Source organism: Dryobates pubescens, chromosome 31 (genome assembly GCF_014839835.1).
Source record: "Dryobates pubescens isolate bDryPub1 chromosome 31, bDryPub1.pri, whole genome shotgun sequence".
In the NCBI taxonomy this organism is placed as follows: Eukaryota; Metazoa; Chordata; class Aves; order Piciformes; family Picidae; genus Dryobates; species Dryobates pubescens.
Window position 1 is genome coordinate 10,872,769 of NC_071642.1, and position 27,569 is coordinate 10,900,337.

Below are 27,569 nucleotides of genomic sequence, written 5' to 3' on the forward strand. Positions count from 1 at the left end.
CCTACCACCCTGGGAACAACCTTCCCCCCCCCCTCCCCCAGCCCCAAACTGCAGCCAAGGAACCCCCAAAATGAAATCCAAAGCAGCCCTGTAAATATCTCTTCATATTTATACATTATTTGTAGGTATGTACACAGCAGCTTGGCACTGCTCTGCTTGGGCTGCCCCAGCGCTCAGCCGCCCGGGGGCCGCCGGCTGCCGGGCCCCTCGGTGCCGGGAGGGCCCTGCGGGGCTCCTGGCGCCGCCTGCTCGGCACCGCCGCGGCCCCGGGGGCCGCTGGCAGCTCGGCCGAGTCCCTCACGCCGTTGGGGATGCTCCCGGCTCCCTGTGCCCCGCCGGCGAGGGGCAGCCCCTGGGGCGGGTGGCAGGGTGGCTCCCTGGCAGGGGGATGCCCGCAGGAGCGGATTTCAGCTTCGCCAGGAGGAGACATTGGAGCAGAGGCTTCGTGGGAAAGAGGTCTGGAAAGGCAGAGGAAGGAACCAGTCCCACAGGGAAGGGCAAAGGTCCAGCGGAAGAGAACCTTCGGGCTGCAGGGAGCTGCCAGCTGCGGCGGCAGGAGAAGCTGGCACGGGAGGTGGGGGGTGGGTGGGCGAGGCGCCAGGGCTGTGTCTCTGAAGCCCTCCTGCCACAGCTCAGCGCCGCCGGGCCGGCAGCCGCGGGCGCAGCGCGGGCACGGGCGCGGTCCCTGCCGGCGGTGCCAGCCTCAGTGTCGCTTCAGTCCCCCGCTGGTGTGCTGGGCAGGCAGCCTGGGCAGGCAGGGCTCGTCGGGCAGCGGGTCGTGGGAGAAGACAGAGTCCTCCCCCGAGGAGCAGGTGGAGCTGCGGGTGTCCGGGAAGCCAGGGGAATACTGATCCAGAGGCATGGAGAGGTCCAGGTACTCCTGGGGGGCACAGAGCCCGAGGGCAGGCTGAGGGAGGGGCCGGGCAGCCCCCCGGGCAGCGCCCGGCCCGGGCAGGGAGGGGGCAGGCTGGGGCTGGGGGCTGCCAGCTCTCCTACCTGGTTGGAGGTCATGGCCACGATCCTGTCCAGGTCTTCCACCAGCTGCTTGAAGGTAGGTCTCTGGGAGGGCACAGCGTGCCAGCAGTCCCTCATCATCATGTACCTGGGGGGGCACAGGGGAGCCAGGGCTCAGCACAGAGAGACAGCAGCTGGGGCTGGGGACCCCACGCCCATGGGAGGCAAACAGCACCCAGGGATGGACTCCACCACCTCCCTGGGCAGCCTGTGCCAGTCCCTGACCACTCTGGCAGCGAAGGAATTTTTCCTCATCTCCAACCTAAGCCTCCCCTGGCACAATCTCAGGCCAGTTCCTCTACCACCTGATCCTAGGGAGCAGAGCCCAGCCCCCACCTCACCCCAGCCTCCTCTCAGGGAGCTGCAGAGAGCAATGAGGTCTCCCCTCAGCCTCCTCTTCTCCAGGCTGAACACCCCCAGGCTGCCCCAGCTGCTCCTCCCCAGACCCCTCACCAGCTTTGGTGCCCTTTGTTGTCCCTGGCTGGGCAGGGGCTGCCCTTGGGGTACCAGCACCCCCTTCCTTCTCCCCACACTCACAGCTCATTGGTGCAGTTGCTGGGTTTGTCCATCCTGTGACCTTCCTTCAGCAGCTTGAAGAGCTCCTCGACAGGCACCCCAGGGTAGGGTGACCCCCCCAGGGTGAAGATCTCCCACAGCAGCACACCAAAGGACCACCTGCCCGGGGCAAACACAGGGCTGAGGCTGGGGCACCCAGCTCTGGGGAGCTGCCCCCTCAGCTCAGAGCTTTGGGTTCAGAACAGCTGCTCTGGCATGGGTTGGGAGCACTGAGTTAGGACAGGTGGCAGCTGGTGGCCTCCTCTGCAGCTCCTGCTGTGTGCAGGACCAGGAGGGAGGGACCTCAGCACCACAGAGTCACAGGATGGGTTGGGTTGGAAGGGACATGCAAGACCATCCAGTGCCAATCCCCTGCCATGGGCAGGGACACCTCCCCCCAGCCCAGGCTGCTCAAGGCCTCATCCAGCCTGGCCTTGAACACCTCCAGGGAGGGGGCAGCCTGTGCCACTGTCTCCTCACCCTCCCTGGAATGAACCTCACCATGCTGAGGTGCAGGCAGCCAGGTGGCCAGGAGCACCCTGCAGAGGAGGGAGGGTTCCCCCAAGAACCAATGAGCCAGTTTTGGCTCCTCATCCCCGCCCCAGCCCGGCCCAGCCTTCGTGCCAGGGCAGTGCCCGCTGGGCGCTACTCACACGTCGCTCTGGTGGGTGTAGATGCGGTCAAAGAGAGCCTCGGGGGCCATCCACTTCACTGGCAGGCGGCCCTGGCACAAGAGAGAGCCCCACATTGGCTCCATGGCACCAAGGAGCATGTGGGGCAGGGCAGGGGCACAGCTCTGCAAGCTCACAGAACCATGGAGAAGCCCTTGAAGGTCTTCAACCCCCACCAGCAACCCAACCCCACCACGGCCCCAGGTGCCATGGCCACAGGGTTCCTGAACCCCTCCAGGGCTGGGGACTCCACCACCTCCCTGGGCAGCCTGTGCCAGTCCCTGACCACTCCTGCAGCACAGAAATTTTCCTCCTCTCCAACTTAAGCCTCCCCTGGCACAATTCCAGGCCATTGCCTCTCCTTCTATCACCTGATCCTAGCCAGGAGAGACCAACCCCCAGCTCCACTGCAGCCTGCTCTAAGGAGGTGTTGGCAGGGCGGGTTGGGAGGCGTTGGCAGGGCAGGTGAGGCAGGGTGGGTTGGGAGGCAGGGTGGGTCGGGAGGGGTTGGCAGGGCGGGTCAGGAGGGGTTGGCAGGGTGGGTCAGGAGGTAGGGTGGGTCAGGAGGCATTGGCAGGGTGGGTCGGGTCGGGAGGCAGGGCAGGTCAGGAGGCGTTGGCAGGGCGGGTCGGGAGGTGTCGGCAGGGCGGGTCGGGAGGTGTCGGCAGGGCGGGTCGGGAGGCAGGGTGGGTCGGATCAGGAGGCAGGGCGGGTCGGATCGGGAGGCAGGGCGGGTCGGGAGGCAGGGCAGGGCGGGTCGGATCGGGAGGCAGGGCGGGTCGGGAGGCGTTGGCAGGGCAGGCCGGGAGGTGTTGGCAGGGCGGGTGGGGAGGCAGGGCGGGTCGGGAGGCGTTGGCAGGGCGGGTGGGGAGGCAGGGCAGGTCGGGAGGCGTCGGCAGGGCGGGTGGGGAGGCAGGGCGGGTCGGGAGGCGTTGGCAGGGCGGGTGGGGAGGCAGGGCGGGTCGGGCGGCGTTGGCAGGGCGGGTGGGGAGGCAGGGCGGGTCGGGAGGTGTTGGCAGGGCGGGTCGGGAGGCGTTGGCAGGGCAGGCCGGGAGGTGTTGGCAGGGCGGGTGGGGAGGCAGGGCAGGTCGGGAGGCAGGGCGGGTCAGGTTGGGAGGTAGGGTGGGTGGGGTCGGGAGGCAGGGTGGGTCGGGAGGCAGGGCGGGTCAGGTTGGGAGGTAGGGTGGGTTGGGTCGGGAGGCAGGGCAGGTCGGGAGGCGTTGGCAGGGCGGGTGGGGAGGCAGGGCGGGTCGGGAGGTGTCGGCAGGGCGGGTGGGGAGGCAGGGCGGGTCGGGAGGTGTCGGCAGGGCGGGTGGGGAGGCAGGGCGGGTCGGGAGGCGTCGGCAGGGCGGGTCGGGTCAGGAGGCAGGGCAGGTCGGGAGGTGTCGGCAGGGCGGGTCGGGACGCCCCTGGTGCCGCCCTTGCCCCCCCAGCCCAGCCTGCTGCCCCCCGCTCACGTTTGTGGTCTTCTTGTAGTAGTCGATGTGGTGGATGTCCCTGGCCAGCCCGAAGTCGGCGATCTTCATCACGTTGTCCTCGGTCACCAGCACGTTCCTGGCTGCCAGGTCCCTGTGGATGCACTGAGCAAGCGTGGGGCTGTCAGGAGGGCCCAGAGCCCCTCGGGTGCCTCCCCGTGGCGAGACGGGCAGGGGGGAGGGGTGCGTTACCCCTGCCCCTGAGCTGCCAGGCTCCCCGCCGCGGGCGCCCAGCGGCTCCTCACCTTCTTGGAGGCCAGGTACTCCATGCCCCTTGCCACCTGGTAGGCGCAGGAGACCAGGTCCTTGAAGGAGAGCTGCTCCTCGGGGACCCTGGTGGGGTTGTAGCAGTACTCCATGCCCGGGGGGCGCCGCGCCTGCAGGTACTCCCGCAGGTTGCCCTTGCTGGCGTACTCCACGATCACATAGAGAGGGCCTGTGGGCAGGGGGGGTCAGCAGCTGCACCACGGAGCAGGGGGGCCCAGCCCCGTGGCTGTGGGGTCAGCCCTGCCCTGGTCAAAGGGGTCCCAGCCCCGTGGATGTGAGGTCAGCCCTGTCCTGGCACAGGGATAGTGGTCGGAGGGGGTGCCAGCCCCATGGGCACACAGCACAGGGGCAGTGGTCAGAGGGGTGCCAGCCCCGTGGGCACATGGCACAGGGGCAGTGGTCAGAGGGGTGCCAGCCCCGTGGGCACAGGGGCAGTGGTCAGAGGGGGTGCCAGCCCCGTGGGCACAGGGGCACTGGTCAGAGGGGGTGCCAGCCCCATGGGCACACGGCACAGGGGCAGTGGTCAGAGGGGGTGCCAGCCCTGTGGGCATAGGGGCACTGGTCAGAGGGGGTGCCAGCCCCGTGGGCACAGGGGCAGTGGTCAGAGGGGGTGCCAGCCCCATGGGCACAGGGCACAGGGGCAGTGGTCAGAGGGGGTGCCAGCCCCATGGGCACATGGCACAGGGGCAGTGGTCAGAGGGGGTGCCAGCCCCATGGGCACATGGCACAGGGGCAGTGGTCAGAGGGGGTGCCAGCCCCATGGGCACAGGGGCAGTGGTCAGAGGGGGTGCCAGCCCCGTGGGCACAGGGGCAGTGGTCAGAGGGGTGCCAGCCCCGTGGGCACAGGGGCAGTGGTTAGAGGGTGCAGGGGGGATGTGTCCTCCCTCACCATCCTGCGTGCAGGCCCCCAGCAGGTTGATGATGTTCTTGTGCTTGCCAATCATCTTCATCATCTCCATCTCGGAGATGAGGTCGGACAAATCCTTCTCCGTGGCGTCAGCTACAGGGGGGGAGCAGCCAGCAGCTGGGGGTGGGCAGGCTGGGTGCCCCCCACACCTTGCACACCCCCAGCGTTGTGCCAGGACCACCCCCCTGCCCCCTTCTGGCTGCCACTTACCCTTGAGCATCTTCACTGCCACCTTGGTCACTCGGTTTGGTTTGTCCTTGTCGAGGCCAATGGCCTCTGCCAGCACCACCTGCCCGAAGCAGCCTTCTCCCAGGGGCTTGCCCAGGATCAGCCTAGAGGGGAGGAAAGACCCTGATGGGAGATGGAGGGGGGGGACTGGTGGCCACGGGTGGGGGGAAGCAGGTGGGTCACCAGCACTGGCAAATGGCATTGGTGGTGCCACCAGCCCCAGCCAGGCTGCTCTGCCAGCTTGTCCCCAGGGCAGCAGGGACAGGACTGTGACAGGACCAGAGGGAATGGAGGCTGAGGGGGCTACAGGAAAGCTGGGGGGGCACTTTTTGGGGTGTCAGGGAGGGATAGGACTGGGGGGGGATGGAGCAAAGCTAGAAGTGGGGAGATTCAGATTGGATGTTAGGAAGAAGCTCTTCCCCATGAGGGTGGTGAGAGCCTGGCACAGGTTGCCCAGGGAGGTGGTGGAAGCCTTAGCCCTAGAGGTGTTTGCAGCCAGGCTGGCTGTGGCTGTGAGCAACCTGCTGTGGTGCGAGGTGTCCCTGGCCATGGCAGGGGTTGGGACTGGCTGAGCCTTGAGCTCCCTTCCAGCCCTGACAGTTCTGATTCTATGGATACCAACTCCAGCCCAGGAGGCTCCACCTCAGCACGAGGAGGAGCTTCTGCACCGTGAGGGTCCCAGAGCCCTGGAGCAGGCTGCCCAGGGAGGTTCTCTGGCGCCTTCCCAGCCCTGCCTGGATGTGCTCCTGGGTGACCTGTGCCGGATCCTCTGCTCCTGCTCTGGCGGGGGGGCCAGGCTCCATGCCCTCCAGAGGTCCCTCCCGGCCCCCGCGAGGCTGCGGCGGGTCCTCACCTGTCGCGGGGCAGCTCCCAGCGGGGGTCCTCGGGCAGCTCGTACTCGGAGACCCCTGCCAGCATGGGGGTGCCGCTGGAGGAGAGGCGCGAGGGCCGCACCAGCAGCACGCCGGAGTTCATGGAGGAGCTGGAGTCAGCGGACACCTGCGGGGGGCCGTGGGTTACCTCCACGTGGGGGCTCACCCCGCCGGCGGGCAGATGCAGCCAGGAGCCTTCGTGCACCCCCTGCCACCCCCCCCCGGCCCCTGCTGCGGTTGGATCTGCTCAGCATCTCTGTCAGTGGTCTGGATGAGGCTCCCTCGGGGGCACCGAGGGAGTGGCTGTGTTGACCTGCTGGGCGGTTGGAGGCTCTGAGGGAGGATCTGGCCAGCCTGGATCCATGGGCAGAGGGCAATGGAGTGAGGCCAACAAGGCCAACTGCTGGGTCCTGCACTTGGGTCACAACAACCCCAGGAAGGCTCCAGGCCTGGGGCAGAGTGCCTGGTGGAAAAGGACCTGGGGGGGTTGGCCAGCAGAGGGTCAGGATGAGCCAGCGCTGCCCAGGTGGCCCTGAAAGCCACCAGGATCCTGGCTTGGATCAGCAGTGTTGTGGCCAGCAGGAGCAGGGCAGGGATCATGCCCCTGTACTGGGCAGTGGTGAGGCCACAAGGCAAACACTGGGGTCAGTTTTGAGCCCCTCACTCCAGGAAGGACACTGAGGGGCTGGAGCAGGTCCAGGCTGCCCAGGGCAGTGCTGGAGTCTCCATCCCTGGAGGGGTGTCAAAGCCATGGAGATGTGGTGCTGAGGGCCAGGGTTACGGTGGTGCCCTGGCAGTGCTGGGTTAAGGGTTGGGACCTGAAAGGTCCCTTCCAGCCCACAGGATTCTGTGGCTCCATGAGAATCCACAGCCTGGGAATCTCCTTCCTCACTGTGCTGCTGGCCTGGGGCACAGCCAGGGACGGGCACAAGGCTGGAGGGGGCGGCACAAGCAGCAGGATGAGCTGATGCCAGGTCTCCCCCCACCCGTCCTCCCCTAGAAGCTCCCCCCCAGGGGGCAGGGCAGGGGTGGCAGGGGGGCAGTAGGTGCAAACAAACCCCCTCTCTACTTTCTGTTACCTGTCTGCGCAGGGGGATGCTCTTGGCCAGCTTGTGCACGGCCAGCTGGCTGTTGAAGTCTGACTTCTTGGTGGTGCTCTTCATCTTGTAGATGATGACTGTCACCACCATGCAGCAGATGAGGAAGGCCCCGGTGCAGTAGATGATGATCTCCAGGTAGAGAGGGGAAGTCATCATGGCAGGGGTGTCCTCAATAGCTGGGTCAACGTGAACAGGGCATTAGCGCCTGAGAGCCTGCCCCGGGGCTGAGGAGCAGGATGGTGCTGGGGGAAGCCCTCACAGCTCCTCCTGGTGCTGGCTGGGGACTCGCTGTGCAGCGCTGGTGCAGCGTGGGGCAGGGCCATGGGGGCTGCACATCCACCCAGCTTGGCTGCACCCATGGGCACCTCGCCCCCAGGGCTGTGCAGGGCTTCTGAGGCAGCTGAAGGTACGTGGGGGGGCCATGGGGGGCACCTGAGGGAGGGGTGGAGTTGGGGGGCACTGCTGGGGTGAGGTGGCTGTGCCAAGGCAGTGGGCATCTCTGGTTGGGGCTGCTCTGGAGTCTCTCCTGCAGGGATGGGGCATTGTGGGCACCCCTGGGGACAGGTCCCCTTCCCATCAGCTATGCTCTGCCCACACTGCTAGGCCCTGGGGGGCTGGGGGCTCCCCTGAGTGTGGTGGGGTAGAGAGGGTGGTGGGATGGAAACAGGGAGGGGGATGGAGAAGGGTTGTGGGATGCAGAGGCGGGGTGGGATGCCGGGGGGAGGGGATGCAAAGGGGTGGGTGTGCAATGGCGGGGGGGTGGGGTGTGCTCCAGCAGTGCCTGGGGCTGTGGCAGCCCAGGCATTACCAAGGGGCTACTCAGGGCAGAGCATCCAGGAGCAGCTCCAGTGGCAGCCATCTGCCATGGGACCCTCAGGCTGGTGGGGAGGAGGGTCCTGTCCCCCCCATGCCATGAAGCAGACCCTGCTTGGGTGGCAGAGTTGGTGTCAGTGCCATGAGCAGCTCGGAGCAGCTGCAGCCATGCAGCAGGGTTCAGTGTGGCTGCAAAGTGTGGTGAGCCTGGCAGGGTGGGAGCTGCCATGGGACCCCCCTGGCAGCACCCCCAACCTGACCCCTCCCCAAAGATCAGAGCCTCAGAGAGAGAGCTGTAAGAGGGAGCTGAAGATTTGTGTCCCACCTCCGAGCACACCCAGCTGAGCAAGCAGTGGCTGATAAGAGGAAGAGTTTTTGGCTGGGGCCAGGCAGCACCCAGGGGCCCAAAAACTTCCCCAGCTGCAGTTATCAGCCCCTGGCACATGGATGCCCGAGGAGCAGCATCCATGGGCACCAGCAGCACAGCAGAAGCAACACACAGCCCCAGCATGGCTCCTGTGCCACAGGGCAAGGCCAGCACCCCCAGCAGCAGGGTGGGCACTCGGGCAGCACTGCCAGCACCCCCAGGCCCTGCTGCCATCCTGCTGGCTGTGCCCCGTGGCACAGCACCATCCTGCTCCAACAGCCCCTTGGTTAAGTTCCCCTAGGTATGCATTGCCTGGGCCAGGGAGAGAGCAGGGCGCAGACCCCCATTGGGGCTGCAGGGTAGGGGGAGATACATCCCATCCTGCTCCAGCTGTGGAGGGGACTCACAGCTGTCTGTGTCCCAGTTCTGGGTGGGGGACAGACCCCAATTTGGGAGTGTAGGGAGGGGTAGAGGGCAGGGGGGATGCATTTCCCATCCTGCTCCAGCTGCAGAGGAGCCCTGCAGCTGCCTCAGTGACCAAAACTGGGGGGGGAGGGGGACACAGACCCCAATTGGGGGTGCAGAGTGGAGTAAGAGGGCAGGGGGGATGCATTTCCCACCCTGCTCCAGCTGCAGCTGTCCCAGTGAGCAGAGCTGGGGGGGTCAGGGGGCAGCTCTCTCCCGGACTGCAATGCATACATTGGAAAACAGGGAGGAAAGGGAGAGGAAGAGGAGTAAATACCTTCCAGAACTGTCAACCATGCAGAGTGATGGGAGATCCCAATAGAATTACCAGCCAAACAAGTATACTCCCCAGCATCCTCAAAGGAGACATTCCTTAAGTGCAGCACTTCCATCTCCTTGTCCGTGGTGTTAACGCCAGCGGTCTGGGGGGGCAGAGGTGGAGGCCAAACAGAAACCAAAACAAAACAAAAGAGAGACAGGGAGAAGCAAACCACATGAGATCACCTGGGGAGGAGGCCAGAGAGGAGGGAGAGCCCAGTCTCATTTGCCAGACCCCCAGGGAGCAGACAGAGACCACGGCAGAGACCTGCTAGAGAGACCCTCCGGATGACCACTCATCCACCTAAGGAGATGCTGTTACAAACCCTTCACCACAGGCAGGGTGCTCCCATCTGAGCATGCTGGCGATGGGCTCCATGGAGAAATAGACCTCGGGCAGGGCTGGCTGCTGGCTGTGCACCACGTGGGGAGGGGCACAAGGACGGAGACAGGAGGGCAGCACACGTGGGGGATGCAGGCAGGGACCTGGGTGCGGTGGTGCCGGGCCCACCAGGGCAGCACCGATGGCAGCACCTCGGGCAGCATCAGCTGGGCTCAGTGACCTTAAGAGATCCTTTCAACCAAAGCTGTTCCCTGAGTCTATGACCTGTATCCAGTCTGGGGCTCCCCAGTTCCCGGGGGACAGGGATCTGCTGGAGAGAGTCCAGCAGAGGCCCCAAGGATGACTGGGGGACCTGAACATCTCTGCTGTGAAGAGAGACTGAGGGGCCCTGGGGCTGTTTAGTTTTAAGGGAAGGCTGAGAGAGGAGCTGGGTGAGGTCTGCAGCTCACTGAGGGGTGGGTGTCAAGGTGCCAGGCTGCTTTAGGTGCTGCCCAGTGATAGGTCACGGAACAGCTACCAGCTGGAGCCCAGGAGGTTCCACTTCAACAGGAGGAGAAACTTCTTTGGTGTGAGGGTGCTGGAGGCCTGGAGCAGGCTGCCCAGGGAGGTTGTGGAGTCTCCTGCTCTGGAGACTTTCAAGACCTGGATGCATTCCTGCGTGACCTGCCCTGGGTGCCCCCACTCTGGCAGGGGGCTTGGACTGGATGATCTCCAGAGCTCCCTTCCAACCCCTATCACCCCCTGACTCTCTGACCCGGCTTCAGGGGCAGCCCCAGCGCCTGCAGGAGGGGGTGGGAAGCAGAGAGGACAGAGGGCAGGACACACAGACAGAGAGCACAAGCCCTGGCCAGCCCTGCCGGGTATTTTTCCATGGTTTGTCACACCAGAGACCACAGCAGAAACCAGAGAGCCCAGAGTTGTGCTTTCCAGCAGCCCCAGGGGGCACGGCTGCCGTTACCTTGCGCCAGGGGTCTGGTGACCGTGAGCCACGCAGACTGGTTGGCCTCGCCAATATAATTGGAAACCTTACACACATACTCCCCGCTCTCCGCCTCTGTCACATTATACAGGGTCAGCACCTCCGCATCTGAGCTATTAATCCCCGAGTGCTGGAACAGACCAACGACACCGAGTCACACCCCTGCCCCCCGCCGTGCCCCCGGCGCCGCCCCCGGCACCGCCCCGGCGCCGCCCCGGCGCTGCGCCCGCCCCGCCGCCGGGGCTGGGGGGCACGGGAGGCGAGGGCTGGGTGGCCGGGGTGAAATCCTCTGCCCTAGGGTCCGTGGCTGGGGATGGCTCTGCACCCCGGGCATGCGGCTCTGCACCCTGGGGACGTGGCTGGGGATGGCTCTGCACCCCGGGCATGCGGCTCTGCACCCTGGGGACGTGGCTGGGGATGGCTCTGCACCCCGGGCATGCGGCTCTGCACCCTGGGGAAGTGGATGGGGATGGCTGTGCAGCCTAGGGACACGGATAGGCACCCTTGGGGACATGGGTGGGCACCCCAGGGACATGGCTGTGGACCATGGGGATGTGGCTGGGGACAACTGTGCAGCCTAGGGACACGGATGGGCACCCTTGGGGATATGGGTGGGCACCCCGGGGACATGGCTGTGCACCCTGGGGATGTGGCTGGGGACAACTGTGCAACCTAGGGACATGGATGGGCACCCTTGGGGACATGGATGCACACCCCAGGGATGTGGCTGGGGACAGCTGTACACCCTGGGGATATAGCTGTGCACCCCTGGGGACATGGCTGGGCACCCCAGAGCTTGGCATCCCAGCTGGTCTGCTCACTGTGAGGGGTCCCACAGGCACCCAGGGGGTGGCCAGGGCAGCTCAGGGGCTCAGCTCCCTACCTCCAGCATTGTGCTCCCCCCATGCTGGCCACACTAGCCCCAGGGCGTCTGCCTGTGGGGGTGCAAAGGGACTGCACCGGCACCCCCCTGCCCTCCTCTCACCCTGTGCTCCTCCAGGCACCCTGGCACGGAGCTGGTGACGGCTCTGGGGCTCAGGCTGCCTCAAGGCTGCTTGGCTGGTGGTCAGCTGGTGGTCCCCAACCACAGGTAGCTCCTTGTGGCCACTGTCCCACAGGGCTGCCACTGCCCCACTGCCTCCCCAGGGGCAGGGGGAGCCTTCTGGGGGGCAGGGGCTGGGGCAGGCTGCTGTGAGGCTTTACCTTCAGGATCTGCACGTAGGGCAGGTTGTCAGGGCCGATCTTGCTGCCGTTCACCTCGATGTGCTTCAGCCACTGGATGTGGGGCTGGGGGTCGCTGTAGACCTTGCAGACAAACTCCACATTGCTGCCCAGGGCCACAGTCTTGTTGGCAGGGAGCCCTGCCTGCAGGATGGGTCGGTGTGGGGAGCGCTCTGCGGGACCCAGGCACATGGGCACCTTAGGAAGGGGCTCGGGGTGCTCAGTCCCCCCCCAACAGGGGAGCAGCTTCCTCACACGGGGGGGGCACCCTGCAACCCCTCCCCATCCGTGAGGAACCTCATGGGGTGTGCCCATGGGGTCCAGGCACCTCACCCCCTTGCAGTGGGGTGGCAGCAGTCAGGAGGGCCTGGGGTGCCAAAGAAAAGCAATTCCCAGCATGGAGTCCCCGAGGTTTGGGGAACCTCTTGGTCTGCTCTTGTGCCATCACTGCCACCAAAAAAGGGTGGTGGGCATTGCAGTGTCCCCATGGCCTGGCTGGCACAGAGTGCTGCTGGAGGAATGCAGAAGAGAAGGGAGGCTACAAAAGGGTTAGGAGGACTCTGGGCCCCATCACAGCAGGCTCCATCCCTCCTCATGGCACCAAAAATGATGCTCAGAGGGCTGGAGAACCTCCACTATGGGGACAGGCTGGGAGAGTTGGGGCTGCTCAGTCTGGAGATGGTTCCAGGGACACCTCAGAGCAGCCTCCAGTACCTGAAGGGGCTCCAGGAGAGCTGGGGAGGGACTTTGGACAAGGACTGGGAGTGACAGGATGAGGGACAATGGCTTTGAGCTGGGAGAGGGCAGATTGAGACTGGAGATGAGGAAGATGAGTGAGGGTGAGGAGACTCTGGCACAGGTTGCCCAGGGAGGCTGTGGCTGCCCCCTCCCTGGAGGTGTTTAGGCCAGGCTGGATGTGACCTTGAGCAACCTGTGCTGCTGGGAGGTGTCGCTGCCCATGGCAGGGGGCTGGCACTGGATGAGCTTTAAGGTTCCTTCCAACCTGAACCATTCTGTGTTCCATGAATCTATGAAAAAAGGCTCCCTGGGGACAGGTGAAATCCCAGTGTGGGGACAGGGAAGTCAGAACCCATTTGGGGGAAGGAAGGGGGGGGGGGGGAGGGGGGCGTCAGAGGTCAAACAAACCTAAGGAGGGCCCCAGGCGCTCCTGAAGCTGCTGCCACTGTGGTGAGTCAGCATTAACAAACCTCTTTGTTCCCCTCCTGACTGTTCCCTTCAGTTTGCTCAGTGTAATCAAATTAAATCACATTTTTAATGCTTCATTTAGTGGCATTTAGAGCAGCTCCACATGTGGAAGTGCTCAGCCCAGCCTGCCCAGCTGGGAGCTGTGGCTAATAAGGCCATTAGAAAAAGTTTCTGTCTGCTCTACCAAATTGTTTCCACCACAACCCAAATAAATAACAATAAGTTAAAAAACCCAAAACACCCAAAACAAACCCCAAACCAACCCCCCCCCCCCAAAGCCCCTCAGGATGGAGTTCAGGTGATCCCTCTCCTCCCTGCCTGCTGCTGTGCCACAGAGGTGCAGGGCAGGCTGGGCAGGTGGGACAGGGACCCTGAGTGGGGGACCCAGGGGCAGCCCTCCCAGCCCTGCAGCTCCTCACCCACAACATCCAGCTGGTAGGTGTGGTTGATGCTGCCATACTTGTTCTCCACGATGCAGGTGTAGTTGCCCTTATCAGATGGCACCACCGAGTCCATGATGATGCTCCAGGTGGCATAGCGGACCTGGGGGGCACGGGGTGGGGGTGGGGCGACACCAGCCTGTTAGGTGGCAAGCCCCTGCCACCTCAGAGCTGCCTCAGCCCCCTCAGCTGAACACAACTCTGCCTTTGAGGTCACCTTGCCCCTCTCCTGCAGAGGGACCCTAATTGCTCCCAGCTGTCCCGGGACCGCCCCGCGGCGCAGCCAACTGCACCCAGAAGCAGATGTTGGGAGCTGAGCCTGAAGGGCTGGCCCAGCCTGCAGGGACAGCCCTCTCTGCTGGCCCCAGCCTGAGCAGGGAACAGAGCAGCATTGTTCCCCCACTGCCACAGCCCAGGAGGAGCTGCTGCCACCAGCTGGTGCTGGGCTTTGGATCCACCCTGTGGCTGGAGCTGGCACGGTGCTGGGCACCCTGCAGGCTGCACACCGTGCACCCAGGCTCCTCTGAGGGTGCTGCTGATCAGGGTCCTCTGGGCTGGGAGTGCTGCCTAGGTCCCTCCTGGCTAAGGGGCATGGGGACAGCTCTCCTACCCTGCTGCAGCTCCTCCTGGCAGGATCTGCCCAGGCCCTGCTCCCTGCTGGGGTGGCTGCTTTCCTCTCTCCCACTTGGAAAGTGCTTATTTCCACAGCCCCATTAGCCACCCAGGGCACTGTGCTGTCACCACCTGGGGAGCCACAGTGCTGCCTGCGTCCTTCCCTGGGACGTGACACACAGAGCCAAGCTGTGACGTGGCCACATTCCTGCTGCATGTCCCTGGCACCTGGCTGGAGCCTGGCATGGGCTCTGCAGCCAGATCCCATTCGGTGCCGAGTGAGCAACCGAAGCCATGGCCCCGCAGCACCCACCCTGGGCTGGCTCCGGGGGTCCCACCCGAGGGGACACCCACCAAGGCACGTGAGCCCTGGGCAGGCTGCAGCCCTGCTCCAGAAGACTTCAGAGATGACCAAAGGGGACACTGCTCCCTTGGAAGGTCACCTGGGGGTGACTGGGCTGGAGCTGCCCCCAGCAGCCCAGGAGCCCCCACGCCTGCCGGGGACGCCCAGACCCCTGCCGTCGGCAGGGGATTAGGCAGAGGCAGGCTGGCTTCACCCTCCCCCAGGGGCTGAGCTGCTGCAAACATGACCCAGAAGCAGGTCAGTGCCGTAGGGCTCCTGCAAGAGGAATGCCAGAGGGGCCCATCTGCCCCTTCCTGGCCAGGGGGCTCGGTGCCTCTTAAGCTGCAGAGCCCCTTCTCAGTCCTCCCCCTCCCGGTGTCTCCCCAGAGCCTGCGCCCGGCTGGGCTGAGCCCCAGGGCAGCTGCCTGCGGCATCAGCAGAGGCAGGGAGCGAGGGGCTGCGTCCCCATCCCGCTGCCCCACACCCCCCAGCCCCCCAGCTCCGGTACCTTGTACCCCCCGATGCGGTGGTCGGGTTTGAACTCTTTGCCGTTCTTCAGCCAGCGCAGGGTGGGGTTGGGGGTCCCGCTGGAGGGACATTTGAACTTCACCGTTTTGGCAGCAGGGACTGCGTGGAGCTTCTTCTCCATCTTCTCAGGATAGGTCCAGTAGGGAGCAATGGCCTCTGGGGAGCAGAGTTGGGGGGTTCAGCACCGGCCAAACTCACTGCCCAGACCCACTGAGCCCTCAGCCACAGGGAGCTCCAAGGTCGCAGCCACCAGGAGCTCCTCTGTGTTGCAGGAGTCTCTGCCCACCCTCAGCTGCCCTCCTCCATTCCTGAGCAATGCCTGCACACCTGCCCAGCTTCCCCTTGACCCCCTCCCCCAAAAAAGCCCAGGGTGACCCCAGGGGCAAGCCCATCTTGCACCTACGGTTGGGCTTGGTGTTATCAGCCTCCTTCTCCTCCGAAGAGGAATCATCTTCATCATCATCATCTTCAGCAGAGGGGAGAGCATCTGCAAGAGAAAAGACAACCCAGCTGAGCAGCCATGCATGGACCCCTCCTGAGGGGGGCCAGCTGGGGGCCAGAGCATCAGAGGCTGGCAGTGTGGGGAGTGCCCCAGGGGTGGCTGGGGCAGGGCAGTGCTGCAGGATGCTGGGGACATGTGGGGAATCTGGGTGAAGGCTGTGCCCCATCCTGGGTGAACATCGTGCACCATGCCAGGGGAAGGTTTGGATGCCCACCAGCATGCCCAGTGCCTGCCATCCCAATGCTCACAGCCTGTGGGCATCGTGGAGCAATCTTCCCCCGCAAGGTGATTCCAGAGCTCCACACCCTGTGCCCAAGCACAGCTCCACACCCTGTGCCCAGCACCACCAACCCCTGAAGGGTGTTTGCCCAGCTCCTGTGGGCACAGAGACTCCCCAAGCCTTGGCAAACACCTCCCAGACCAAAGCCTTCCTTCTCCTCCAGCCTCACTCTCCGTCAGCACCAACGCAGCCCTTGGCTCATGCCCAGCACGTGCCCGCTCCTGGGGCAGCCCTGAAGCCCCCAGCCCCACGCAGACAAACCAATGCCAACCTCCAGCCGCCTCTCCCTGCACAGCAGCTCCCAGCAAGTCACTGCCACCACGCCAGGACCTCCTCTGGGCACCCAAACCGGGGGTGCAGCCCAGCCGGACGGCGCCGGCAGCCCGCTCCTGGCTCTGCAGCCCGGCCCCGGGGCCGCCCCTGCCCTGCGCCCGGGGGGCTGCCACCAACCTGAGACATTGACGGAGAAGTAGGTGGTCTCGCTCCCCGAGGGGCTGTTGGTCATGCAGGCATAGAGCCCTGAGTCCTCGGGCACCGCGTCCCTGACCTCTACCTCCTCGCCGGTGATGCGAGTCCGGTTGTTCTCCGCCAGCTGGACCCCGTCCCGCACCCAGTTGATGCTCTGGACGTCATCCCTCAGCCGGCAGCGCAGCTGGAGGAGGTCCCCGGGGTGGGCTGAGTAGGACTCCACTTCGATTTGTGCTTTGGGCAGGGCTGGAGGAGTTAGGAGAAGAGGGGAGAAAAACAGAAGGAGAAAAGAGATAGAGACCAAAGGAAACCATGCGGCTGCGGCGGCGGCTGCTGCTCAGGGGTTAGAGGCAACATGCACTGCTGGGATGCTCCTGGTGGCACTGCTGAGATGCTTCTGGTGGACCCTGCTGGGGCCCGGTGAGCCTAGGGAGGGGAGCCGGCGGCTGCAGAGCGGAGGGGAGGCAGAGGCTGCGAGCACCCCAAGCAGCACCAAGCGCTTTGCCCCTGCTCGGGGCGGCTGGGGAGCCCAAAACCACTGGCACAGCCCTCAGGGTCTTAGTCCAGCACTGCTCAGCTGCGGTGGGTTGCAATTACTGCCCCTCCCCCCACCCCCCCCCCCCCCATCTAGCACATCAGCCCAGAACAGGGGCTTTGAAATGGGGCAGAAACAGGCAACTTAAGACATCTCAGGCAGCATCATCTGCTTGGGCAGGATCCAGCCTCTCCTAGGAGCATCCCAAATCCCTGCTTGGCTCTGCCACCGCACAGGGGATCACAGAATCCCTTCAGGATCATCCAATCCAACCTTCCACCCAGGCTCCTGGGGTCCCCACCACCACAAGCGGGGAGCCAGCGAAGCGGATCAGGATCCCCCATGCCACCAGGACCCTTGTGCTGCTTAGAGACTTCAGGGCAGGGGCAGGAAGGCTGAGGGGACGAGGGGGCTGCAGCAGGAGAGCAGGCAGGGAGCGAGAGGCTGCGAGAGTGGCAGAGCCAGGAGAGGTCAGCCCAGGGGAGCTCCGGCAAACAGGTGCCGGCTGCGGCGATCCCGGTTGGTGACCCCGGGCAGGGAAAGCCACAGCTGCTCCCTGATGCCACACTTGTATGAGCACAAAGATCCTTTCTCTCCACCCTGCTGCTTCGTGGTCTGCTCTCTCCTGGCCACTGGTTGTGCAGGGATGGCTCCGTCCTCAAGCGCTGCCCTCCGTGCTGGTGGCACAGCGGCTCTGCCAGTCCTGGTTTCAAACCTCCTCTTCTGCAGGTTGCAAACCACCTCTGCAGGTTTCAAACCTCCTCTTCTGCAGGTTGCAAACCACCTCTGCAGGTTTCAAACCTCCTCTTCTGCAGGTTTCAAACCACCTCTGCAGCTTTCAAAGCCCAAGGAAGGGTTCTGAGCGTGGCAGCTCAGTGGGTGCCAGTCCTCCCCAGGACAGTGCAGTGAGGGCATCATCCTGGGATGAGCAGCATGGGCTGGGGTGCACAGCCCTGGGTCCTGAGTGCAGCTGTGGATGCTGCTCTCTGGATCAGAGCTGGAAGTATCCTGGAAGGAAGCACCATGATCCCTCTGCTTCTCCAGGCTGCCAGCTGCCCAGCCTCAGGTGAGCCAAAGGCAAGAACTGATGGTGTCCCAGGGGCACGACTGAAGGTCTCCACAGTGCAGCTGCTCTGTTTCAGAGAGGTCCAGAGCTGGAGTTGGAAAATCCCAGCAGAGATGCTCTGGAAATCTCCAAACTTCAGCCATCCCCACCAAGGGGTCAACCAGGGACCGAGGTGCTCAGTGGGCAAGAGCACAGCCATGCCTCTCCCATGGCACCCACGCAGCTCCCAGCAAGGCAATCTGCAAACCAGCAGCTAATTCTGAACACCCACAGCTTGCAAGCACCTTGCAGGGGCAGCACCACCCTCGCTTCCTGGTGCCACCCAGACACCAGCCATCAGACAACCACCAAACACCAGGCTGCAAGGGACAGCGAGCATCATCTGGGCACCACCTGCCCCATCCTCTGAACAGTTGTGGATCACCCTGGCCCCATCAGCTGCCCAAAGCTGGCACAGGGTCTCTGCCTGCACCAAAACCTCCTGCTGACCCCCCTAAAGCTGTGCCAGCAGAGGCTGGCAGCGAGCAGCACAGGGCCAACCACATGGCACCGCTCCTCCAGCACCCACCAGCAGCTCCGTGCTGCCAACAACGAGAGCTCAACACCTCAGAGAGTCTCATCTGGGAGCTGCACTTTGCCTCCTGGCCACTTCCCTGTTCCTCATGCTGTTGAGAAGCTTCATGGGGAAAGCATCCAGGAGCAGCTCCAGAGTTTCTCCTTTTTCTTTTGCGGAGCACTTGAAGGGAAGCAGCGAGCTGAGGAGGAGCCCACTCCCCCCAGCTGCCGCTAGAGCAAAGCCAGGGCTCCAGATCCGGCAGTAAGAGGTCACAAAGCGTTTTAAGGTGGAAGGTGAAGCCTGGTGGGATTCCCTTTGCGTCTTGCTTTCACAGCCCTCTTTCCCCCGGCTTTCTCTCGCAGGATGAGGCACTTCCAGCAGCTCTGATTTGTGTTTCAAGTGATTAGTCACAGGCATGCCCCCAGGCGCACACAATGCGGCGGCGCTCTCCCGTCGCCGGCCGTCTGAGCACCACGGGGCTCGGTCGCACCACGTCCTCCTCGCCCGTGTCCCTCCCTCCAGCACCGCAAGGTCAGGGAGCAATAAACAGCCACCAAAACCCAGCAGGCAGCTGCAGCCATATCTGCCCTTATCTCGCCCAGCTCTGCCCTCCCCCAGGCACCGAGGGCTTAGTCCTTATCCCACACAAGAGCCTGCAGAAGGTGGCTGGAGCTGGGAGGGTGTCCATCGCCCACGAATGTCCTCAGCGTCCCTGCTGCCTGTCCTTGGCCACCTGCACACGAGGAGCATGTGCAGGTCCAGCGTCCCATGCAGTGTGGTGGCTGCTGCTGGCCCTGCACCACCACACCACAGCTGTACCAACGCTGGGCAGTTACAGCCAGAGCACCTCTGTGGCCCAAGAGCTCCTAAGCATCACCTCCAAGCCTGACCTAGGAACCATCACAGGCTCCTGCTCATCAGCTCGCCAGAAAGGCCTGAGAGAAAACCTGCCTGTGCCAGCCCCGTGCTGGACCTGCAGCCTGAGGAGGAGGTGAATGGGGGCAGAGAAGGTCTTTGGATTGGGGAAGGACTTCCAACCACTCCAGTTTGAATCCTGGGCTCAGGAAAGCAGCATCCCAGGCTCAGGCCCCTGGGCACCCCATGCCAGTGCCACCACTCCTTTGGGCCACTAAACCATAGGCTCTGCTGCACCGAGGAGCCCGGGCGGGGGGGGGGCGGGGGTCCCCCGGCGTGTGGCCAGATCACTTTTCAAAGGAGCAGCCCCTTCCCCCCAGCCCCCTGAGCCAGAGGCTGTTTTGCATTAGCAGCATGACCGGGGAGGCGTCCAGAGTGATGGACGGCAGAGGGGAGGCAGAGGGCAAGGCAGGACCCTGCCCTTTGGTAACCCAAAGCACATCTCTGGCACTCGGCGGTAAGGCAGAAAAGGCAGTGTGGTGGGAACGGCCCCGAGAGGAGTTCACAGCCTAATGAGCATGTCCAGGGTAGCTCACCCTGAGGGCAGCCCTGGCAGGCAGGCAGTGCCCCACTGCCACCAGGATGGCCCAACTGGCACCAGGATGGCCCTGCTGGCACCAGGATGCGCACCCCCCCGGCACAATCTCACTGTCAGGGGCTCTTCCTTGGCTTCAAAGTACTGCTGGACCTTTAAGGGTGGCTCAGGGCACCCATGGCTCTTCCATGGGGCTTCAAAGCATCACTGGGCAGCCCAGCTCACACCACAGCTGAAGCAGTAAACCCCCTTGGAAACACAACTCAAACTCAAGGGTGGCAGTGGGTGCACAGGTCCTGGGGTGCCCCATGGCATGAACCACACTACCCTGAGTCCTCCATGGCTGGAGATGGGCAGGAGGAGCCCATTGGATTGCTGGACTCCACCAGCCTGAAAGGTCTCATTCTCATGTTTGGCTTTTTCTGTAACCCAAACCAAGGCACCAGGTGCAGCCCCTCGGCAGAGCCACCAGCCCGGCCGGCTGCTCCCCACGGAGCAAGCCCCAGGCAGCCACGTTAGCAGTTTAATTGGCCAGACAAATGCTTGGCTCTCCTCCCTGAGCCCTGCCCTGCTGCTGCCCAGCAAGGCTCAGGATGCTCCTGGCATCACACAAAGCTTGGTTGGAGCTGAGCAGTGCCTGGCAGGGCTGGGCTGGTTCTCCCCAGCCAGGCTGCATGGCTGCAGGGGTGGTTAGAGCTTCCTAAGAGCAACGTGGAGCGACAAGGAGAGCAAACACAACTCCAGAAAGCACCAAGAAAGAGCCATGGGTGCTTTGAGCCACCCAAAAAGAGCCAGTGGTGCTTTGAACCCCTGCAAGAAGAGCCAGGGGTGCCTTGACGGTCTGGAGAGAGCAGAAAAGCACAGCTGAGGCCTGGTACATTTCAGCTCTCTCTGTTTCCTTTTTAACCTAAACTCTTAGAATCACAGAATTGTTTGGGCTGGAAAAGGCCTCCAAGATCATCCAGTCCAACCATCAACCCAACACCACCATGGCCCCAGGTGCCATGGCCCCAGGCTTCTGGAACACCTCTTCACGGCAGGGAGGCAGCAGCAGCCTCCTGGGCTGAATCCCACAGGACAGAGTCCCATCCTATCCCAAGGCCTTGGGGACAGGAGCACTTTGGAGCCCACTGGGGAGCCCTGATGCCCAGGGCGAGGCAAGGATGGCATCTCCAGCCCCAGCAGATGGAGTCTCTGCTTCCAGACGAGCCCAAAAAGTGGATGCAGGCTGCAAGGGCCAGAGCAGCTCCTGGTGGGTTTATGACTTTATCCCAGCTTTGAAATGGAACCAAAAGCAGAGCCAAGAGCTGGCCAGATGGAGAGTGTCACCAAGTGCATATAACTGTCACCAGCTCCCCCAGGACTGGCCCCCACCAGGGCCAGGGATACTGGGCAGCAGCCCTGGGGAGAGCAGCAGCGCGGAGTAACCTTCCTCCCCCCACCGGCATTCTCCCCGCAGCCCAGGACCCCCAGGCTGCCGCATGCCAAGGAGCCCAGCCCGGAGCCCCCCGGGGCGGCGGGAGCCGCGGGCCGGCCGCGGCGATGGGGACGGCAATAAAGCGGCCAACAAAGCGCAGCGCGGGGACAATGCGGGCGGGGGGCTCGGGGCCGTGGCCGCCGGTTGCCCTGGAGACCCCAGCGGGGCTTTCCGAAGGTATTTCCTGAAGAAAAAGCACACACATGCCCGGCAGCCCCGCTAATCCCAACAGGAAGCGCTTACCGGGGACCTGGGGATTGGCTTCTTTCTTATTTAAAATCCTCCTCGCCCCGCTGCCCCCCCCCCGCCCCCGGCCCGGGCGGTGCCGCGGGGGTGCCCCCAGCAGCAGCCCTGCTGCCCCCGGGGGGATTGCGCGGCCCCAGCGCCCCTTCCCCGTGGAGCAGGGAGATGCCCACAGCCAAGTGTCAGGGGCTGGAGGTCCCCAGGGCTCTTCGTTGCGGGGGGGGTGTGTGGGGGTGATGGCACCCCTGGATCTTTCTTGAGGGGCTTCAGAGTACCCCGGGGTCTTTCTGTGTGGCTCAAGGCACCCACAGCTCTTCAGTGGGGCGCTCAAGGCACCCATGACTCTTTTTCAGGGGGATCAAGGCAAACCTGGCTCTTTTTAGGGGGCTCAAGGCACCCGTGGCTTTTCCTCAGGGGGGGCTCAAGGCACCCCTAGCCCTTCCTGACCAAGCCAGGAGGCTTCTCTTTACCCTCCTGCCCCTGGCTGCTTCCTCCAGCAGGCAGAGGAGGATCTCTGTGCTGCTCCACTCACTCTGGCTCCTCGGAGCCCCAGGTCCAGCGAAGCAGCACTTCATTAGCAGCCTCCCGGTGGTTTGCAAAGCCGCCAGGATAAATCCACCCCTCGCCCCCCGGGACGCCCCCGGCCAGGCTCGGAGCCCTGCAGCCAAGAGGAGCCCTCACGGGCAGCGGCTCCAGGCACAGACCCTCACCCCTGGGTTATCCCCAAGGGGTTCTGCCCATCCTGGGGGGCTCAAGTGGACACCCCAAAACACAGGGGTGCCTGTGGGTTGTTTGCAGCAACCCCCGGAGGTGCCTGGAGCAGGCAGAACTTCTGTTGCTCTCCCAGCGTCTTTCCTCACCCCTCACCATTCCTCTCCTCTCACCGTTCCTCACCCCTCACTGTTCCTCTCTCCACATGGTTCCTCTCCCCACACGGTTCCTCTCCCCACACGGTTCCTCTCTCTCCCCAGATCTCTCCCGAGGAGCCCTGGGGCTGTTGCACATGTTGGGGGGCTCAAAGCAGCCAGGCAGCCCGCAGAGGCGTGGGCTCCCCCCTGGCCGCGGGCAGGGCTCCGCAGGCCAGGCTCCGGCAGAGCGCTGCAGCTTTTCCCAAAGCCTCAGATTTCTTTCTTTTTTTCCTCCCCTCCTCAATTAAGGGCTGGAGTGACAGCATCCGAGTGGAAAGGCGGGAGGCAGGGAACAATGCCTGCTCAACAGGCTGGGAGGGGATGGATGGCCGGCAGCGTGATGCCCCAGAGGACACGGTGATGCCCCCAGGGACCGGGTGGCTGCAGCGATTGGGGTCTGGGGGTGCAGGGGGCTCGGAGGTGCTGGACACCCGCCCACCCCCAGCCCCCCCGCCCCGAGCTCTGGGAACGATCCTGGGCTGCTGCCACCAAATGCAAAAGGCTTCACAGCTGGGCAGGGATCTCTAAGCTGCTTGTGGGGCTCCAGGGAGGCTGCTCCAAACCTGGGGATCGCTGGGGCAAGGGGTGGGGAGCTGCAGAAACAAGGCGGGAGGGGGGCTGGACTGCAGGGAAATACAGGGTGGGGGGAGGGCAAAACTGAGAGCCAGCAGTGGGGACAAGCCAAGGACCCTCATTGTGCCACCTCCAGGGATGCTGACATCACATCCCAGGCTACAGCTGGGCCAAACAGCCCCAAATATCTTTGCTGCTGGGGGAGGGCCGGGGGGGGGGAGGGCAGATTGTGCCCCCATGTTCACCTGCAATCTTCCTGCCAGCACTGAGAGAGCTCAGAGCGAGGAAGAGGAGAAGGAGGAAGCAGAAATCCCCTGCCTGCAGGGATCCACAGAGGTGCCCAGGCTGAGCATGCTTCCAGCCCTGGATTTTGGGGTCCAGAGAGAGAACCCCCCCTGGGCTGTGGCTGGGAATAACAGAGTCCTGGGAGCCAAGACCCCAGTGACCCTACAGATGGAGGGGGAAGGGGAGGGTGGGGGTAAGGCTGTGGCCAGCTGGGTGTCTGGTGGCACTGGGGAAACAGGGTGGCACCAAGAAATGGGGTGGCACCAGGAAATTGGGTAACCCCCCCCAAAACCTGCCCCACCAGGGGCTTGGCTGCACGGGGAGGCAGCAGATGGCAGATGCAGCCCCCTGGAAAGTATCAGGGGCTCAGCATGCTCCAAACCAAGCTGCTCAAGGCAAGATCCCCACCACCAGCACCTCGCTCCCCCCCCTCAAAAACCTGCTCGGCTGCTTTGCTCGCCCCCCCCCCCACCCCCCACCCCCCGCCCCAGCGTCCCCCAGGCAGGGATGAGGCAGAGCCGGAGCGAGTGGTGGAAATGCCTGAAGAGCAGCGAGGACAATAGCAGACAAGGAGAGAGGGAAAAATTCCCCTCGGCAATTTTCTGCAGGTTTCTATTTAACCTGCAGACAAAGAGCAGCTTTGTGAGGAGGGCGACTGGAGGCTGCTCATGGAAATTTCTTGGCTTTTCCCCTTAGCCAGGGGTGGTTGGGTCCTGGGTGGTTTGTTGTTGTGTGTGTGTTTTAACCACCTCAAAATTTAGGGTGACTTCTAAAACGCAGTCGGTGCCCGTCGGGAGTTTAACTTGCTGCAGGTTTTGCAGCCAGGGAGAAGAGCCCCTGACAAAAGCAGGGCTCCCAGGCCCCCTCCCCACGCCACGAGGAGAGGCTGGGGATGGGAAATCCTCCTCCAGGGAGGGAGGCAGGGGCCAGGGCGGGCGTGGGGGATTACTGCTCCCTGAGAAGGGAGCTTAGCTGCCTCAGAACCTCGGAAACCAGAGCCCCATAAACATCCCCAGCAAAGTCCGGGGAAGCTGCTGCCCCCGCGGCAGAGGGGACCCGGGTGATGTCCCTGAGCTGGTGGCAGCGTGGGCAAGGACAACGATCCCAGCCCTGGGGACGCAGAGCTGACCCCCACGGACGTCCCAAGTGCCCCAGGGCCGGATCCAGAGCCCGGCCTGGCAAGTGACCCGAGGGGTGCTGGTGGCAGGGCCGCGGGTCCTGGCCCTGGACCGACTCTTCCCACCCCGCAGGTCCTGCCGGGAACATTCTGTTCCCACCAGCCAGCCCCGGAGCCAGGGGATGGACTCTGCCCCAGCCGGGCTCCTGCTGTGGCACTAATTGGGCCGCCCTGGTGAGAACCGTGTCGGGAAATGTTTCCAGAGGTTATTGTTAGCCCTGGCATGAGGCTGGCGAGGAACCAGCTCCCTCCTCTCCAACCTCTCCTCCTCCACTGCCACCGCCTGACGCCGCTCCCCAAACCCCGTGGGGGGCTGCAGGGCTCCTCCCAGCACCCCAGACCCCACCTTTGCTCACGGTAGCCTCTGATCACCCCAACAGCTGCCCCCAACGCCACAGCTGGGGGTGCAGGCCTCCAGTGCTGCTCTCCCGGGGGCACAGGAGCCATCCTCAGCCCAAACACCCCCTGAAAAGCTCTTCCAGGAAGAGTCCTCTCCCGAGACAAACATGTTTACTGCTGCTGCCTGCTTATTGACAGAGCCAAGCACGCCAATGGAAAAGTCTTGAGATGGTCTCCATGAGCAGAGCCCTGCCAGGGCTCCTCTCCAGAGCCCACAGCTCCCTGGGGACCAGGCACAGCTCATGGGATGCATCCCAGACCAGCAAGGTGCCTGCTGCTCAGCCAGCCATGGCATCTCAATGTGCTCCCAGCTGGCATCACCCAGCTGGTGTCACCCAGCTGTCCCCCACTGAGGCCAGCACAGGGACCCCAGCCCCAGCATGGTTTGCTTGGCCGTGCCAGCTCCCGTGCCACCCCCAGCCAGGGGCACAGGGGGTGTGGCTGCTCACTGGGGTGCCACACAGCGCTGTGCCCACCTTGGCAGCACCAGCAAGCAGCCTCTCAGGGGTTTGGTGGGAGGAAGAGGGAAGGGGGAGAGAGCCTTCAAAAGCAAAGCAGGACCCCACAGCCCAGACATTCTTGGGTAATTAAAACCAAACGCAGCAAGGCAGCAGCCCTGCGCCGTGCTGCCTGCTCTCGCTTCTCTGCCTCACCGAGGCGAGGGCCAAGGCTTTGAAACGCCAGAGCTCTGCCTTCCATCGGGGTCAGCTGTCTCCAGGGCCCTGTGACACCCCCCAGCCCATCCACTGCACCTCGGGGTGCCAGCAGGCGCTGGAGCTTGGCAGGAGCAAAGCCTCAGCCTGCCCACGGCAGGCCACAAGCCCTTGCCAGGCTCTGAGGGGCCAGCAGTGATGGGGAGCCAGGGAGGTGCTCTCAGCAGAGATGAGGGCTGCAGGAACTGCCTGAGCCACCCTCAGCTCTGAACCCAGCCCCGTGGGTATTCCCCAGCCTGGAGTATCGCTGTGGGATGCACTCACTCCCTGCACTGCCAGCTGGCAAAGCCTGCACTGCCACCCTGCACCCCAATCCCCATCCTCACTTGCTGAGCCCAGCCTCAGGGGAGGTGGGAGAAGGCTTCACACACATCTCAGGCTGCATATTGTCACAGGCAAGCAAGTGCCAGGGCACCGTGCCCACTGTGGGGACAGCCCCTGGGGCTTTGCATCCTTCTCCAGACCAACAATGCCACAAAGGTTCTGCCACAGTTCCCCTCCAGCTTCCAAACGCCTGCAGAGGATGCTGGAACCCTGCACGGGCTTTTTGTGCCCACAGATTGCTCTCAGCAGGTAACACAGTGCCACATCCCCACTGGCACCAGCTGGCAGCTCCTGGGTGGCCACATGGCACCGTGCTGCTGCTGCTGCCCACGGCTGGACCTCATGCCAGCCTCTACCTCTACATCGAGCATCTCATCACCAGAAGAGCAACGCAAAGGATGAGGGAGCTGGGAGCTCCCTGGGTGCTCCCTGGCACAGCCTTGGTGCTTAGCTCCTTGTCTTACCTTGGTCAGGCAAGGTGGGTGCCGGCCTGGCAGTGGAGAGTGTGGCTGTGACCAGCACAGCCCAAAGGATGAGGCACCTCCAGGTAAACATCCCACTGCTGCTGCTACTGCTCGGCGACTGCGCTCCGTGGCTCCCACTCCATCGGGACCCCGGGCTGGCCCCGGGCGGGCACGGGGTGGGGGGTCTCCGCCGGGCTGTCAGCCCCTCCGAGCTGTGGGGGAGGAAAGCAGAGTCAGGGCAGGGCAAGCTGCACTCCCACATTGCACCATCCAGCCCCTGCTCCACGCATGGGACGTGCCGGCCGCCGCAGGCGATGCTCCTCCGGCATCCAGGCCTGGGCCGTGAGGCGTCCCTGGCCCATGGTGGTGTGTCCCCAGCCCACGGGGGTACGTCCCCACGGACCCCTCCCAGCCTGGAGCGACCCAGAGCTGACTGGCAGGGCCACGTTCTCCTGCATGGAAGCACTGATGTGCCAAGAGTGAAACTGCTGGGTGAGCAGAACGGAGAGCAGCAGCACAGAGAGCAGCAGCACGGAGAGGAGCAGCACGGAGAGCAGCAGCACGGAGAGCAGCAGCACGGAGAGCAGCAGCAGAACGTAGAGCAGCAGCAGAACGTAGAGCAGCAGCAGAACGTAGAGCAGCAGCAGCACGGAGAGCAGCAGCAGCACGGAGAGCAGCAGCAGCACGGAGAGCAGCAGCAGCACGGAGAGCAGCAGCAGCACGGAGAGCAGCAGCAGAAAGGAGAGCAGCAGCAGAAAGGAGAGCAGCAGCATTTCACGTTCAGGGAGGGAGGGAGGTTGCAGCTCTCCTGCTTCCCTCTTGCCTGCCTAGAAGAGGGAGTCCTGCACGGGCCAAAATGTCTCCCCCTTTCTGAAGCAACCCCCCTTGGCCCAGGCTGGGTCACCACTGCCTGGCAGCTCCCAGAAACCTCTCTGTTTTCTTGAACTTTGCTCAAATATGAAATCAGCTCCAAACCTTGACAAGCTCTGGGGGACAGCAGGGATGGCTCTGCCGGGCTCCAGGAGGCCACTTCTCCCCTTTGCATTTGCAAAGGCCCTCCTGCCTCTCTCCCTTGTAGCCACAACTTCTCCTGCCCCCAATGTCCCCAGCAGCACCGGGACCCAGCACCAGCAGCACCGGGACCCAGCCTCTGCCCCACAGCTCGGCTGTGGCAATCCCATGCAACAAGACCAGGACCTGATGCTGTCCACGTCACGATGCCACCCCAAGGATGCCGAAGCTGCTGCTGCAAACCCCAGCTCCCCTCCACCCCCTGCAGCATCCACGGGGCAGGCCGGCAGGCAGCTCCCTGCCGCGGGGAGGCCCTCCCGGGGCCGAAGGGGTTAGCGGCACCGCTCCACGTGCGGCAGATCCCTTTCCACCGACAGCTGTTTGCAGCGCGGCTGCTTGGGGAGAAATCCCTCA

General features: G+C 64.0%; 1 protein-coding gene across 2 annotated transcripts in view; it reads right to left on the reverse strand.

Annotated features, from left to right (window-relative positions):
- Positions 1–673: 673 nt before the first annotated feature.
- FGFR1 (fibroblast growth factor receptor 1) overlaps positions 674–27,569 on the reverse strand; it is a 33,100-nt gene continuing 6,204 nt past the window's right edge. Inside the window, exons 2-18 of one of the 2 annotated variants that reach the window (XM_054174847.1) lie at positions 26,145–26,356; positions 15,957–16,220; positions 15,128–15,211; positions 14,705–14,880; positions 13,221–13,344; positions 11,578–11,768; positions 9,012–9,156; positions 7,069–7,265; positions 5,971–6,116; positions 5,100–5,221; positions 4,872–4,982; positions 3,961–4,151; positions 3,698–3,820; positions 2,223–2,293; positions 1,552–1,689; positions 997–1,102; positions 674–880 (exon numbers count right to left, since the gene is read on the reverse strand). In XM_054174847.1, the coding sequence (XP_054030822.1) occupies positions 704–880; positions 997–1,102; positions 1,552–1,689; positions 2,223–2,293; positions 3,698–3,820; positions 3,961–4,151; positions 4,872–4,982; positions 5,100–5,221; positions 5,971–6,116; positions 7,069–7,265; positions 9,012–9,156; positions 11,578–11,768; positions 13,221–13,344; positions 14,705–14,880; positions 15,128–15,211; positions 15,957–16,220; positions 26,145–26,235 (2,457 nt within the window). In that variant the 5' untranslated portion in view covers positions 26,236–26,356 and the 3' untranslated portion in view covers positions 674–703. The remainder of the gene's footprint in view (positions 881–996; positions 1,103–1,551; positions 1,690–2,222; positions 2,294–3,697; positions 3,821–3,960; positions 4,152–4,871; positions 4,983–5,099; positions 5,222–5,970; positions 6,117–7,068; positions 7,266–9,011; positions 9,157–11,577; positions 11,769–13,220; positions 13,345–14,704; positions 14,881–15,127; positions 15,212–15,956; positions 16,221–26,144; positions 26,357–27,569) is intronic. The other variant, XM_054174850.1, reaches the window with a different exon arrangement.